General features: G+C 50.2%; 1 protein-coding gene across 1 annotated transcript; it reads left to right on the top strand.

The window, feature by feature from the left end:
• Positions 1 to 1,624: 1,624 nt before the first annotated feature.
• LOC129716399 (zinc finger protein 239-like) lies at positions 1,625 to 12,410 on the top strand. The gene is made up of 2 exons (XM_055666272.1): positions 1,625 to 1,714; positions 10,941 to 12,410. Exon 2 carries the CDS (start codon positions 11,076 to 11,078, stop codon positions 12,015 to 12,017), a length of 942 nt encoding a protein of 313 aa, XP_055522247.1. The 5' UTR covers positions 1,625 to 1,714; positions 10,941 to 11,075; the 3' UTR covers positions 12,018 to 12,410.
• Positions 12,411 to 12,918: the final 508 nt, after the last annotated feature.

The following is a 12,918-nucleotide window of genomic DNA, read 5'->3' as shown; positions in this document are numbered from 1 at the left end:
AGTATTCTGCCCCCGAGCCAATACTTTGTAGAACACCTTTCGCTGCAATTACAGCTGCAAGTCTTTTGGGGTAGGTCTCTCTACCAGCTTTGCACATCTAGAGACTGAAAAAATGGAGAGCATCTGTGAACAGTAATTTTCAAGTCTTGCCAGAGATTCTCAATTGGATTTAGGTCTGGACTTTGACTGGGCCATTCTAAAGCATGAATATGCTTTGATCTAAACCATTCCATTGTAGCTCTGGCTGGCTGTATGTTTAGGGTCGTTGTCCTGCTGGAACGTGAACCTCCGCCCCAGTCTCAAGTTTTCTTCTTCCAGGATTGCCCCCTGTATTTGGCTCCATCCATCTTCCCATCAACTCTGACCAGCCTTCCCTGTCCCTGCTGAAGAAAAAGCATCCCAACAGCATGATGCTGCCACCACCATGTTTCACAGTGGGGGATGTGTGGTTCAGGGTGATGTGCAGTGTTAGTTTTCCGCCACACATAGCTTTTTGCATTAAGGCCAAAAACTTCAATTTTGGTCTCATCTGACCAGAGCACCTTCCTCCACATGTTTGTTGTGTCCCCCACATGGCTTGTGGCAAACTGCAAGCGGGACTTCTTATGGCTTTTTTTTCAACAATGGCCACTCTTCCATAAAGGCCTGATTTGTGGAGTGCACGACTAATAGTTGTCCTGTGGACAGATTCTCCCACCTGAGCTGTGGATCGCTGCAGCTCCTCCAGAGTGGCTGCTTCTCTGATCAATGCTCTCCTTGCCCGGCTTGTCAGTTTAGGTGGACGGCCATGTCTTGGTAGGTTTGCAGTTGTGCCATACTCTTTCCATTTTCGGATGATGGATTGAACAGTGCTCCGTGAGATGTTCAAAGCTTGAGATATTTTTTTATAACCTAACCCTGCTTTAAACTTCTTCACAACTTTATCCGTGACCTGTCTGGTGTGTTCCTTGGGCTTCATGGTGCTGTTTGTTCACTAATGTTCTCTAACAAACCTCTGAGGCCTTCACAGAACAGCTGTATTTATACTGAGATTAGATTACACACAAGTGGACTCTATTTACTAATTAGGTGACTTCTGAAGGCAATTGGTTGCACTGGATTTTATTTAGGGGTATCAGAGTAAAGGGATCTATCTCTCTCTGTCTCTCTCTGGTCTCTCTCTGTCTCTCTCTATCTTTCTCTCTCTAGCTATCTGAATCTCCATCTCTCTCACCCCCCCCTCCCCTCTCCTCTCTTTCCCCTTTTTTCTCTCTCTCATCTATCTCTCTATCTCTGTCTCTATCTCTCTCTCTCTCTATCTATCTCTCTCTCTATCTCTATCTCCCCTCTCCATCCATCCTCTCTCTCTCTCTCTACCTCCATCTCTGCGCGGTGACGTGCACCATGTAAACATTCGCAAAGTCGTCACCGCGTTTCGCCTGACGTCAGCCCGTTCATCTGTCTCCCCCCCTCCTGACGTCAGCCCGTTCCTCTGACTCCCCCCTCCTGACGTCAGCCCGTTCCTCTGACTCCCCCCTCCTGACGTCAGCCCGTTCATCTGACACCCCCCTCCTGACGTCAGCGCGTACATACTCCCCGATGTCAACGCGCACAGACGCTGACGTCACCGCGCACGGCCACCCCCAAAGTCTGCTATAGGATCTTTGGTCACCCTCTTCCCACCCGGCGCGGGTGGTCTGGTACCGGTTCCGGTTCCGGTTCAGGTTGGAGTGAGGTGAGTGACCGCTGGTCAACGTTCCACTCAAAGATCTTTGAGCAGAGATGTTTGTTTCCACTGGCAGTGGCGCCGCCGCCTGGTTACACTAGTTACACTAGTTATACTGGTCTGCGTAAACTGCGCTCTCCAGGTGAACCTGGTTATGCTAGTCCTGGTTACTGGCCGCTCCCCTGGTTAAACTAGAGATATCAGACCACTGGTTACACTGGTTACACTAGTCTGCGTCGCCTGCACTCTCCCGGTCATCACAGTGACAGCAACCAGCTGCTAGATATGCTAGTCCTGGTTACTAGCACAGAGAGAGAGCGGGGGGAGGGAATAGAGAGAAAGCGGGTTAGATGGAGGAAGGGGAGGGGCAAGGAAGGGGAGATGGTGATAGAGGATGAAGGAGAAAGAGAAAGGGGGTGGAGGAAGGGGAAAGGGGACTGAGGAGGAGAGATTGAGGGAAGACACAGTCAGGCTCCTTCCACACACACACACGTTATATTTTTATCTCCCTCTCTGCCCCTCCCTCACGCTCTCCCTCTCCCCCTTTCTCCCCCTTCCTTGCTCTCCCTGTCTCTCCCCCTCCCTCCCATTCTCTCTCCCCCTCCCTCCTCTCTCTCCCTTTTCCTCCTTCCCTCTCTCTCTCTCTCCCTCCTTCCTTCTCTCTCCCACTCTCCCTCTCTCTCCCACTCTCCCTCCCTCTCTCCTCCCTCTCTCCTTCCCTCTCTCCTCCCCTCTCTCTCTCCTCCCCTGTCCCCTCCCCTCTCCCTCCCTCTCTCCCCCTCCCTCCCTCTCTCCCCCTCCCTCCCTCTCTCCCCCTCCCTCCCTCTCTCTACCTCCCTCCCTCCCCCTCTCCCCTCTCCCTCCCTTCGAGCCAGCACCGCCATTCATTGTGATCATGGCTGATCGTCCCCTATCAATAACCCGTGCCTGCCGTCTCCCCATATCCCTTGACTCCACTAGCCCCTAGAGCTCTGTCTAACTCTCTCTTAAATCTATCCAGTGACTTGGCCTCCACTGCCCTCTGTGGCAGGGAATTCCATAAATTCACAACTCTCTGGGTGAAAATGTTTTTTCTCACTTCAGCCTTAAATGACCTCCCCTTTATTCTAAGACTGTGGCCCCTGGTTCTGGAGTCGCCCAACATTGGGAACATTTTTCCTGCATCTAGCTTGTCCAGTTCTTTTATAATTTTATATGTTTCTATAAGATCACCCCTCATCATTCTAAACTCCAGTGAATACAAGCCTAGTCTTTTCAATCTTTCCTCATCAATTCCTCGACCCCCCTTAGATCCTCTGTCCGCCGGTGCTTCTGGGAGATTGTTTGTGTCTTCCTTAGTGAAGACACATTCCAAGTACCTATTCAACTCTTCTGCCATTTCCTTGTTCCCCATAATAATTTCACCCATGTCTGCCTTCAAGGGACCCACATATGATTTTGGTACTCTTTTCCCCTTAACATATCTAAAGAAGCATTTACTGTCCTTCTTTATATTCCTGGCCAGCTTGCCTTCGTACTTCATCTTTTCAGCCCGTATTGCCCGTTTTGTTTCCTTCAGTTGTCCTATGAAAGCTTCCCAATCCTCTGCCTTCCGGTTACTCTTTGCTGTGTTATACATCTTTTCTTTTATTTTTATTCTATCCCTAACTTCCCTTGTCAGCCACGGTTGACTACTACTCCCCTTTGAATCTTTCTTCCTTTTTGAAATGAAATGATCCTGTGTCTTCCGGATTATGCCCAGAAATTCATGCCATTGCTGTTCCACCGTCCTTCCTGCTAGGATCCCTTTCCAGTCTACCTTGGCCAGTTCCTCTCTCATGCCTTCATAGTCCCCTTAGTTCAACTGCATCATTGACACTTCCGATTTAACGTTCTCCTTCTCAAATTGCTGATTAAAACTAATAATATTATGATCGCTACCTCCAAGCGGTTCCTTTACCTCAAGTTCTCTTATCAAATTTGGTTCATTGGACAACACTAAATCCAGAATTTCCTTTTCTCTGGTCGGCTCAAATGCAAGTTGCTCGAAGAATCAATCTCGGAGGCACTCTACAAACGCTGTTTCTAGGGGTCCTGAACCAACCTGATTTTCCTAATCTACCTGCATATTGAAATCCCCCATCACCACAGTGGCATTACCTTTGTTACATGCCAGTATTAACTCCTGCTGCAACTTACACCCTACATCTGGGCTACGATTTGGGGGTCTGTAGATAACACCAATTAGTGTCATCTTGCCTTTGCAATTCCTCAACTCAATCCATAGTGACTCTAGCTCGTCAGTCTCTATGTGTTCCCTCGCAAGGGACTGAATTCCATTCCTCACCAGAAGAGCTACCCCACCCCCCTCCTCTGCCCACCTGCCTGTCATTTCTATTGGATGTATAACTCTGAATATTAAGTTCCCAGACCCGATCCTCCTGCAGCCACGTCTCGGTAATCCCCACAGTGTCATATCTGGCAACCTCTATCTGAGACTCAAGCTCATCTACTTTACTTCTTATACTTTGCGCATTCAAATACAGTACTTTTAATTCCTTACGCATCTCACCATTCACATAGAAACATAGAAAATAGGTGCGGGAGTAGGCCATTCGGCACTTCGAGCCTGCACCGCCATTCAATATGATCATGGCTGATCATCCAAATCAGTATCCCATCCCTGCCTTCTCTCCATACCCTCTGATCCCTTTAGCCACAAAGGCCACATCTAACTTCCTCTTAAATATAGCCAATGAACCGGCCTCAACTACCTTCTGTGGAAGAGAGTTCCAGATATTCACCACTCTCTGTGTGAAAAATATTTTTCTCATCTCGGTCCTAAAGGATTTTCCCTCTATCCTTAAGCTGTGACCCCTTGTCCTCGACTTCCCCAACATCGGGAACAACCTTCCTGCATCTAGCCTGTCCAACCCCTTTAGAAGTTTGTAAGTTTCTATATGATTTAGGAAAATCTCCTAAATTCGAGCGAGTACAAGCCAAGTCTATCCTGTCTTTCCTCATATGAAAGTCCTGACATCCCAGGAATCAGTCTGGTGACCCTTCTCTGCACTCCCTCTATGGCAATAATGTCCTTCCTCAGATTTGGTGACCAAAACTGTACGCAATACTCCAGGTGTGGTCTCACCAAGACCCTGTACAACTGCAGTAGAACCTCCCTGCTCTTATTTTAGGAGGGGATATAGGGAGAAGGCAGGAACGGGGTACTGATTTTCGATGATCAGCCATGATCATCGTGAATGCTCGTGCTGGCTCAAAGGGCCGAATGGCCTACTCCTGCACCTGTTGTCTATTGACTGGCAGATTGTTTTGGGAAGTTCTTCCCTCACCCCCTCACCCCCCCCCCTCACCCCCCCTCTCCCTCTCCCCCCCCCTTCCTCTCCCCTCTCCCCCCCCCCTCACCCCTCCTCATGTCCTATCCCTCCCCACAACGGAAAGCATTTTATAGGCACGGTTTAGGAACAGCTCCGTCCAAGATCCGCAAGTACTCGCAGAGAGTTGGGTGGGAAGGGACTACAGATGCCAGTCCCGCTGAGTTACTCCAGCACTTTGTACAGCACCACATTCCCCAGAGATGTTGCCTGACCCGCTGAGATGTTAGAAACATAGAAAATAGGTGCAGGAGTAGGCCACTCGGCCCTTCGAGCCTGCACCGCCATTCAATATGATCATGGCTGATCATCCAACTCAGTATCCTGTACCTGCCTTCTCTCCATACCCCCTGATCCCTTTAGCCACAAGGGCCACATCTAACTCCCTCTTAAATATGGCCAATGATCTGGCCTCAACTACCTTCTGCGGGAGTGAATTCCAGAGATTCACCACTCTCTGTGTGAAAAAGGTTCTCCTCATCTCGGTCCTAAAAGATTTCCCCCTCATCCTTTAACTGTGACCCCTTGTTCTGGACTTCCCCAACATCGGGAACAATCTTCCTGCATCTAGCCAGTCCAACCCCTTAAGAATTTTGTAAGTATCTATAAGATCCCCCCTCAATCTTCTAAATTCTAGCGAGTACAAGCCGAGTCTATCCAGTCTTCCTTCATATGAAAGTCCTGACCTCCCAGGAATCAGTCTGGTGAACCTTCTCTGTACTCCCTCTATGGCAAGAATGTCTTTCCTCAGATTAGGAGACCAAAACTGTACACAATACTCCAGGTGTGGTCTCTCCAAAACCCTGTACAACTGCAGTAGAACCTCCCTGCTTCTTATACTCAAATCCTTTTGCTATGAATGCTAACATACCATTCGCTTTCTTCACTGCCTGCCGCACCTGCATGCCTACTTTCAATGACTGGTGTACCATGACACCCAGGTCTTGTTGCTTCTCCCCTTTTCCTAATCAGCCACCATTCAGACAATAGTCTACTTTCCTGTTTTTGCCACCAAAGTGGATAACCTCACATTTATCCACATTATACTGCATCTGCCATGCATTTGCCCACTCACGCAGCCTATCCAAGTCACCTTGCAGCCTCCTAGAATCCTCCTCCCAGCTAACACTGCCCCCCAGCTTCGTGTCATCCGCAAACTTGGAGATGTTGCATTCAATTCCCTCGTCCAAATCATTAATATATATTTGAAATAGCAGGGGTCCCAGCACTGAGCCTTGTGGTACCCCACTAGTCACTGCCTGCCATTCTGAAAAGGACCTATTTACTCCTACTCTTTGCTTCCTGTCTGCCAGCCAGTTCTCTATCCACATCAATACTGAACCGCCAATACCGTGTGCTTTAAGGTTGTATACTAATCTCTTATGTGGGACCTTGTCGAAAGCCTTCTGAAAGTCCAGATATAACACATCCACTGGTTCTCCCTTATCCACTCTATTAGTTACATACTCGAAAAATTCTATAAGATTTGTCAGATATGATTTACCTTTTGTAAATCCATGCTGACTTTGTCCAATGATTTCACCACTTTCCAAATGTGCTGCTATCTCATCTTTAATAACTGACTCTAGCAGTTTCCCCACTACCGATGTTAGACTAGCTGGTCTGTAATTCCCCGTTTTCTCTCTCCCTTTTTAAAAAGTGGGGTTACATTAGCTACCCTCCAATCCTCAGGATCTACTCCAGAATCTAAAGAATTTTGAAAAATTATCATTAATGCATTTCTATCCACCGTCAACCCTTTAAGAATATATTGCCAGTCTATCTTGGCCAATTCACGTCTCATACACTCAAAGTTACCTTTCTTTAAGTTCTGAACCCGTGTTTCTGAATTAATTATGTCACTCCATCCTAATGAAGAACTCAACCATATTATGCCCAAGGGGCCATGCACAACAAGACTGCTAACTAACCCTTCCTCATTACTCAATACCCAGTCTAGAATAGCCTGCTCTCTCGTTGGTTCCTCTACATGTTGGTTTAGAAAACTATCCCGCATACATTCCAAGAAATCTCCTTCCTCAGTACCCCTGCCAATTTGATTCACCCAATCTATATGTAGATTGATGTCACCCATTATAATTGCTTTACCTTTGTTGCACGCATTTCTAATTTCCTGATTGGTGCCATCCCCAACTCCACTACTACTGTTAGGTGGCCTGTACACAACTCCCACTAGCGTTTTCTGCCCCTTAGTGTTTCGCAGCTCTACCCATATCGATTCCACATCCTCCAAGCTAATGTCCTTCCTTTCTATGGCGTTAATCTCCTCTCTAACCAGCAACGCTACCCCATCTCCTTTTCCTTTCTGTCTATCCCTCCTGAATATTGAATATCCCTGGATGTTCAGCTCCCAGCCTTGGTCACCCTGGAGCCATGTCTCCGTGATCCCAACTATATCATAGTCATTAATAGCTATCTGCACATTCAACTCATCCACCTTATTACGAATGCTCTTTGCATTGAGACACAAAGCCTTCAGGCTTGTTTTTACATAACTCTTACCCCTTATATAATTATGTTGAAAAGTGGCCCTTTTTGATTTTTGCCCTGGATTTGGCTGCCTACCACTTTTACTTTTCACTTTGCTAGCTATTGCTTCTACCCTCATTTTACACCTCTCTGTTCTCCGCTCACACATTTAAGAAACCCTTTCCCTTTAACTCCATCCTCGACTATCCCATTTGACACCCCACCCCCCTTATTCAGTTTAAAACCACCCGTGGAGCAGTGGCAAACCTGCCTGCCAGAATGCTGGTCCCGCACCTGTATTTCAGCATTTTGTACCTGTCCAGCGAATTGGCGTCCACTGCCTTCTCAGGCAGAAAATCCCACAGATTCACAACTCTCTGGGTGGAAACGTTTCTCCTCATCTCAGTCCTAAATGGCCAACCCCTTATTCTTAAACTGTGTGTTGCCCCTGGTTCAGGACTCCCCGAACATCAATAACATTTTTCCTGCATCTAGCCTGTCCAATCCCACAAGAATTTTATACGTTTCTATAAGATATCCTCTCTTCCTTCTAAATTCCAGTGAATACAAGCCCAGTCGACTAATTCTTTCATCATATGTAGTTTAGTTTATTGTCACGTGTACCAAGGGAGATTGCGTGCTATCCAGTCAGTGGAAAGATTGTACATGTACCTGCTGTCTGTGCAGAGTTTGCACGTTCTCCCTGTGACCTGCTTGGGTTTTTCCGGGCACTCCGATTTCCTCCCACACTCCAAAGACTTGGAGGTTTGTAGGTTAATTGGCTTAGTTCACATGTAAATTGTCCATAGTGTGTGTAGGATAGTGTTTGTGTGCGAGCAATTGTTGGTCGGCGTGGACTCGGTGGGCCGAAAGGCCTGTTTCCGTGCTGTATCTCCAACAGGCGCTTGGACTTTCAACAAACACCCACTTACCTCGGCGTAAAGCTGGACAGGTTGCTTACATTTCGTCAACACCTGGCTGGTCTCCGCGACAAGGACCTGGCACGTAGCGGCATCATCCGACGCCTGGCAGGAACAAGTTGTGGAGCCAGCCCATCAACTCTTCGCACCTCTGCCTTAACGCTTGTGTATGCCCCAGCTGAGTACTGTGCACCCGTATGGAGTAGTAGTAGACATACTAGCCTGGGAGACACAAGCCTGAACAGCACCTTGTGAACCATCACTGGGTGCCTTCAACCTACTCCAGTCGAGCAGCTCCCTATGCTTACAGGCATTCAGCCTACAGGGATCCGAAGACAAGCAGCAACTCTGGCACTATCTCGTCGTGCAACAGACCCAGATCACCTCCTCCATCAGGCTATCAGCAGAGAGCAGAGGCCATCCCGACTGAAGTTCCGTCACCCCTTTGCTCCACATGGAAAACAACTCCTAGCATCCATCCTGCCAACTGAGACAAAAGCACACTGGATAGCCACCCAGTGGTCACAAGAGTGGAAGGCAACCTCATCTCCATTACACAGCAACATCTCTTCACCAGATAAAAGCTGTCCAGGGTCTGAGCTCCCCAGAGGAGCGTGGGTGAAGCTCAACAGACTTGGTACTGGAGTTGGACGTTTCAATGCCAGCGTGTGGAGATGGGGGCTCCCTCCGCCAGAGCCCAGCCTGTGAATGTGGAGCAGAACAACAGACAGCCAACCATGTCATCTCTGGGTGCCTTCTCTACCACCCACCTAATGGAGCTCTGCCAGGGCCTGGCAGACATTGACGCCAACAGAGACAACAACCTGGCTGCTCAACAACGGCTTGAGATCTAATTAATCCTTTTGTTTATGTTTCACTCGCAAGAAGAAGGTTGAAGGCCACGGTGCAGCGTCTCTGCTCCTCCAACTCTAGCGCCCCCTGTTGGTTGAAGGCCACGGTGCAGCGTCTCTGGTCATCTGACTGTAGCGCCCCCTGTCGGTTGAGAAGGCTGCAGTGTAGCGTCTCTGGTCCTCCGACTGCAGCACCCCTTGTGTGTCAGAGGCCGCGGTGCAGCATCTCTGGTCCTCCGACTGTGGCGTCCCCTGTCGGGAGGCTGTGGTGCAGCGTCACTGGTCTTCCGACTGTAGAGCCCCCTGATTGTGGGAGGCTGCGGTGCAGCATCTCTCGTCCTCCAACTGTGGCGCCACCTGGCGGTGCAAGGCACTGGTGCAGCGTCTCTGGTCCTCCAACTGTAGCGCCACATGGTGGGGGGAAGCCATTGTGCGGCGTCTATGGTCCTCCGACCCTATCGCCATCTGGAGGCGGGAGGCCACGGTACAGCGCCCCTTGTCGGTTGAAGAGTGCGATACCAAGCCTGTAGTCCTCCGTCTGCAGCGCCATCTGACGGTGGGAGACCACGGTGCATCGTCTTTGTTCCCCTGCCTGCAATGCCCCCTGGAGGCTGCGGTGCAGCATCTCTGGTCAGCCGGATGCATCGCCCCCTGGTGGCAGGAGGGTTGAGTTTAGTTTATTGTCACCTACCGACGTGCAGTAAAAAGCCTTTTAGTTGCGTGCTAACCAGTCAGCGGATAGAAAATAAATGATTACAATCGATCCGTCCACAGTGTACGGATACGGGATAAAGGGAATAGTGCAAGACTAGTGTGACTCCAGCACGGAGACACGGTTTCTCCCTGTATAAGTGATAGGAGCAAAATTAGACCATTTAACCCATCAAGTCGACTCTGCCATTCACACAGAGAGTTGTGAATCTGTGGAATTCTCTGCCTCAGAAGGCAGTGGAGGCCAATAAGCGAGTTTGGTGTTCTGAAAATTGCAAGGATTCATTGATTTGTCAAAGGTCATTTGCTATAAAGTAAAAGTGAACGAAGCGCTGGCCGTATCATCTGTGTATTAATTCTTATCTTTATTCATAATTTATGTGTAAAAATATATTTAATCTGAGGAGCGAGTGTGCCAGGTAGTGGAAGAGCGGGGTGTAACAGTGAGAGAGAGAGAGAGAGGGGGCAGATGCGAGTGGGTGACGGGGAGAGAGATTCTCGGCTGCTGCGCACACACAGTCCCGCACCTCATCCACAGCCAGGATTCAACCCGGGTCCCCGGCGCTGCAAACGCTGCCGAACTGTCACTGGATGGTCCCCGTCCCCCCGAGTGTCCCATCCACCCGTGTGGCGGTGCTGACTCGAAGGGCTGAATGACCTACTCCTGCCTACTCCCTACTCCTACTCCTGAATGCCTGTAACCTTCTCCCAACTAACAGTGATCTATTCTACATTTTCCTTGAACTCCATTCCCTTTGTCCTGTTTTCACTCCTTGCACTTCCTTGCTCCCCGCTCCCAACCCCCCCCCCCTCCTTCAAGTACCATTAATGTTCACGTGTTCGTAATGTCCTGTTTGCCAGCTTGTTGACCCTCTGTGTTTTCCTCCTGCAGGGTCGTTGCTGTGAACGGAGAGATGGGGACATGAGCGGCCATTGAGGGTGGCCAGGGTGCCGGTGAGCCCCCCCCCCTCCATCTGCTTGGTGTGAGGGCTGAGCTTCGAGGGGCTGAGCTTCAGTTGAGGACCACATGACGGGGCACAACAGGAAGAGGCGTTATGAGTGCGACGTGTGTGGCAAGGCCTGGCAGTACCCGAGCCAGCTGGAGATCCACCGGCGGTTGCACACGGGTGAACGCCCCTTCGACTGCTCAAACTGCAGTAAGATTTTCAAGACGGCACAGGAGCTGAAGGTCCACCAGCGGGTTCACACGGGCGAGAAGCCCTATGTCTGCTCCACCTGCGGCAAGAGCTTTACCCAGTTTTCTGGGCTGCAGGGGCACCAACGGGTGCACAGCAGTAAGCGGCCCTTCACCTGCTCCGACTGCGGCAAAGGCTTCAAGTCGTCCACTCGCCTGAAGGTGCACAGGCGCCTACACACCGGGGAGCGGCCCTACACCTGCAGTGACTGCGGCAAGGGCTTCACCCAGTCCAGCATCCTACTGCAGCACCAGCGCATCCACACTGGCGAGCGGCCCTACACCTGCAACGACTGCGGCAAGGGCTTCACCCAGTCCAGCATCCTGCTGGTGCACCAGCGCACCCATAGCGGCGAGCAGCCCTACACCTGCGCCCAGTGCGGCAAGGGCTTCATCCAGTCCAGCAACCTGCTGGAGCACCAGCGCATCCACAGCGGCGAGCGCCCCTATACCTGCAATAACTGCGGAAAGGGCTTTACCCAGTCCATCCTACTGCTAAAGCACCAGCGCATCCACACCGGCGAGCGGACCTACACCTGCAGCAACTGCGGCAAGGGCTTCACCCAGTCCAGCATCCTGCTGGTGCACCAGCGCACCCACAGCGGCGAGCGCCCCTACACCTGCAACCAGTGCGGCAAGGGCTTCACCAAGTCCAGCAACCTGCTGGTGCACCAGCGCATCCATACCGGCGAGCGGCCCTACACCTGTGCCCAGTGCGGCAAGGGCTTCACCCAGTCCAGCATCCTGTCGCAGCACCAGCGCACCCACACCTGAGGAAGTTTCGCATGAACGCCAGCATCTTACAAACTTTTACAGTTGCACCATCGAGAGTCTGCTGACGGGCTGCATGACAGTCTGCTACGGGAATTGTTCTGCCCACAGCCGCAAATCACTACAGAGAGTGGTGAAGGCGGCACAGCACATCACTGGCAACTGTCTCCCGGCCATTCAGGACATTTTCCACCGGCAGTGCCTGCGGAAGGCACACAGCATCATCAAGGACCACAGCCACCCAGCACATAGACTTGTTGCCGCCAGGCAGACAACATAGGAGCATGGCTGCACGTACCACCAGACTTTTTATCATCGGGCCATCAGGCTTCTGAACTCATAAACACATCATATATGTTGATTATCTATATAATTAAAAGTGTCATCTTGATCACTTCCCGTTTGCGCTGCATTGATTTTAGAAAAAACGCTACCATGTATGGCTGTGATTTTTGGCCATCTTACTCTTTGGCCAGTCCCCGAGGATTTTTCCCATGATGGAAAATAAAAGAGTTATTAGTGCTTAAAAAATCTTGAGAGCCTGTCAATCACTGCCGTGAAGGTAACGCCCCTTCCGAGGATGGGGGGGGGGGGGGGGGGGGGGGGGGGGGGGGGGCTATAAAAAGCCCTGATATTGGACGTGGCTCAATCTGTCTGCAAGATCGCCAGGGAGAGGCCATGACTCTCAGTCCGCTGTGGATCAACTCAACTGTGAGTGTGCAATGTACTTGAATCAATGATTTGTTAGCACTTGATGAAAATGAAACGAGTTGTTTGGCCTGCTGCCCTGCCTGTATTTGAAACTGAAATGTTTAGATCCGAGTCTGTTTAGTTCAAAAGCCCCGCTCATTTTGTGACTGTCAGGAATAAACTGTTGCTGAATGAGTGTGTGTGTGTGACTGTA

Source organism: Leucoraja erinacea, unplaced genomic scaffold (assembly GCF_028641065.1).
Source record: "Leucoraja erinacea ecotype New England unplaced genomic scaffold, Leri_hhj_1 Leri_228S, whole genome shotgun sequence".
Lineage (NCBI taxonomy): Eukaryota > Metazoa > Chordata > Chondrichthyes > Rajiformes > Rajidae > Leucoraja > Leucoraja erinaceus.
The sequence above is the reverse complement of the archived record's forward strand: the minus strand, read 5'-3'. Positions and strand labels throughout refer to the sequence as shown.

Coding starts and splice junctions, on each gene's coding strand:
- LOC129716399 (XM_055666272.1), top strand. CDS start 11,076: ATGACGGGGCACAACAGGAAGAGGCGTTATGAGTGCGACGTGTGTGGC.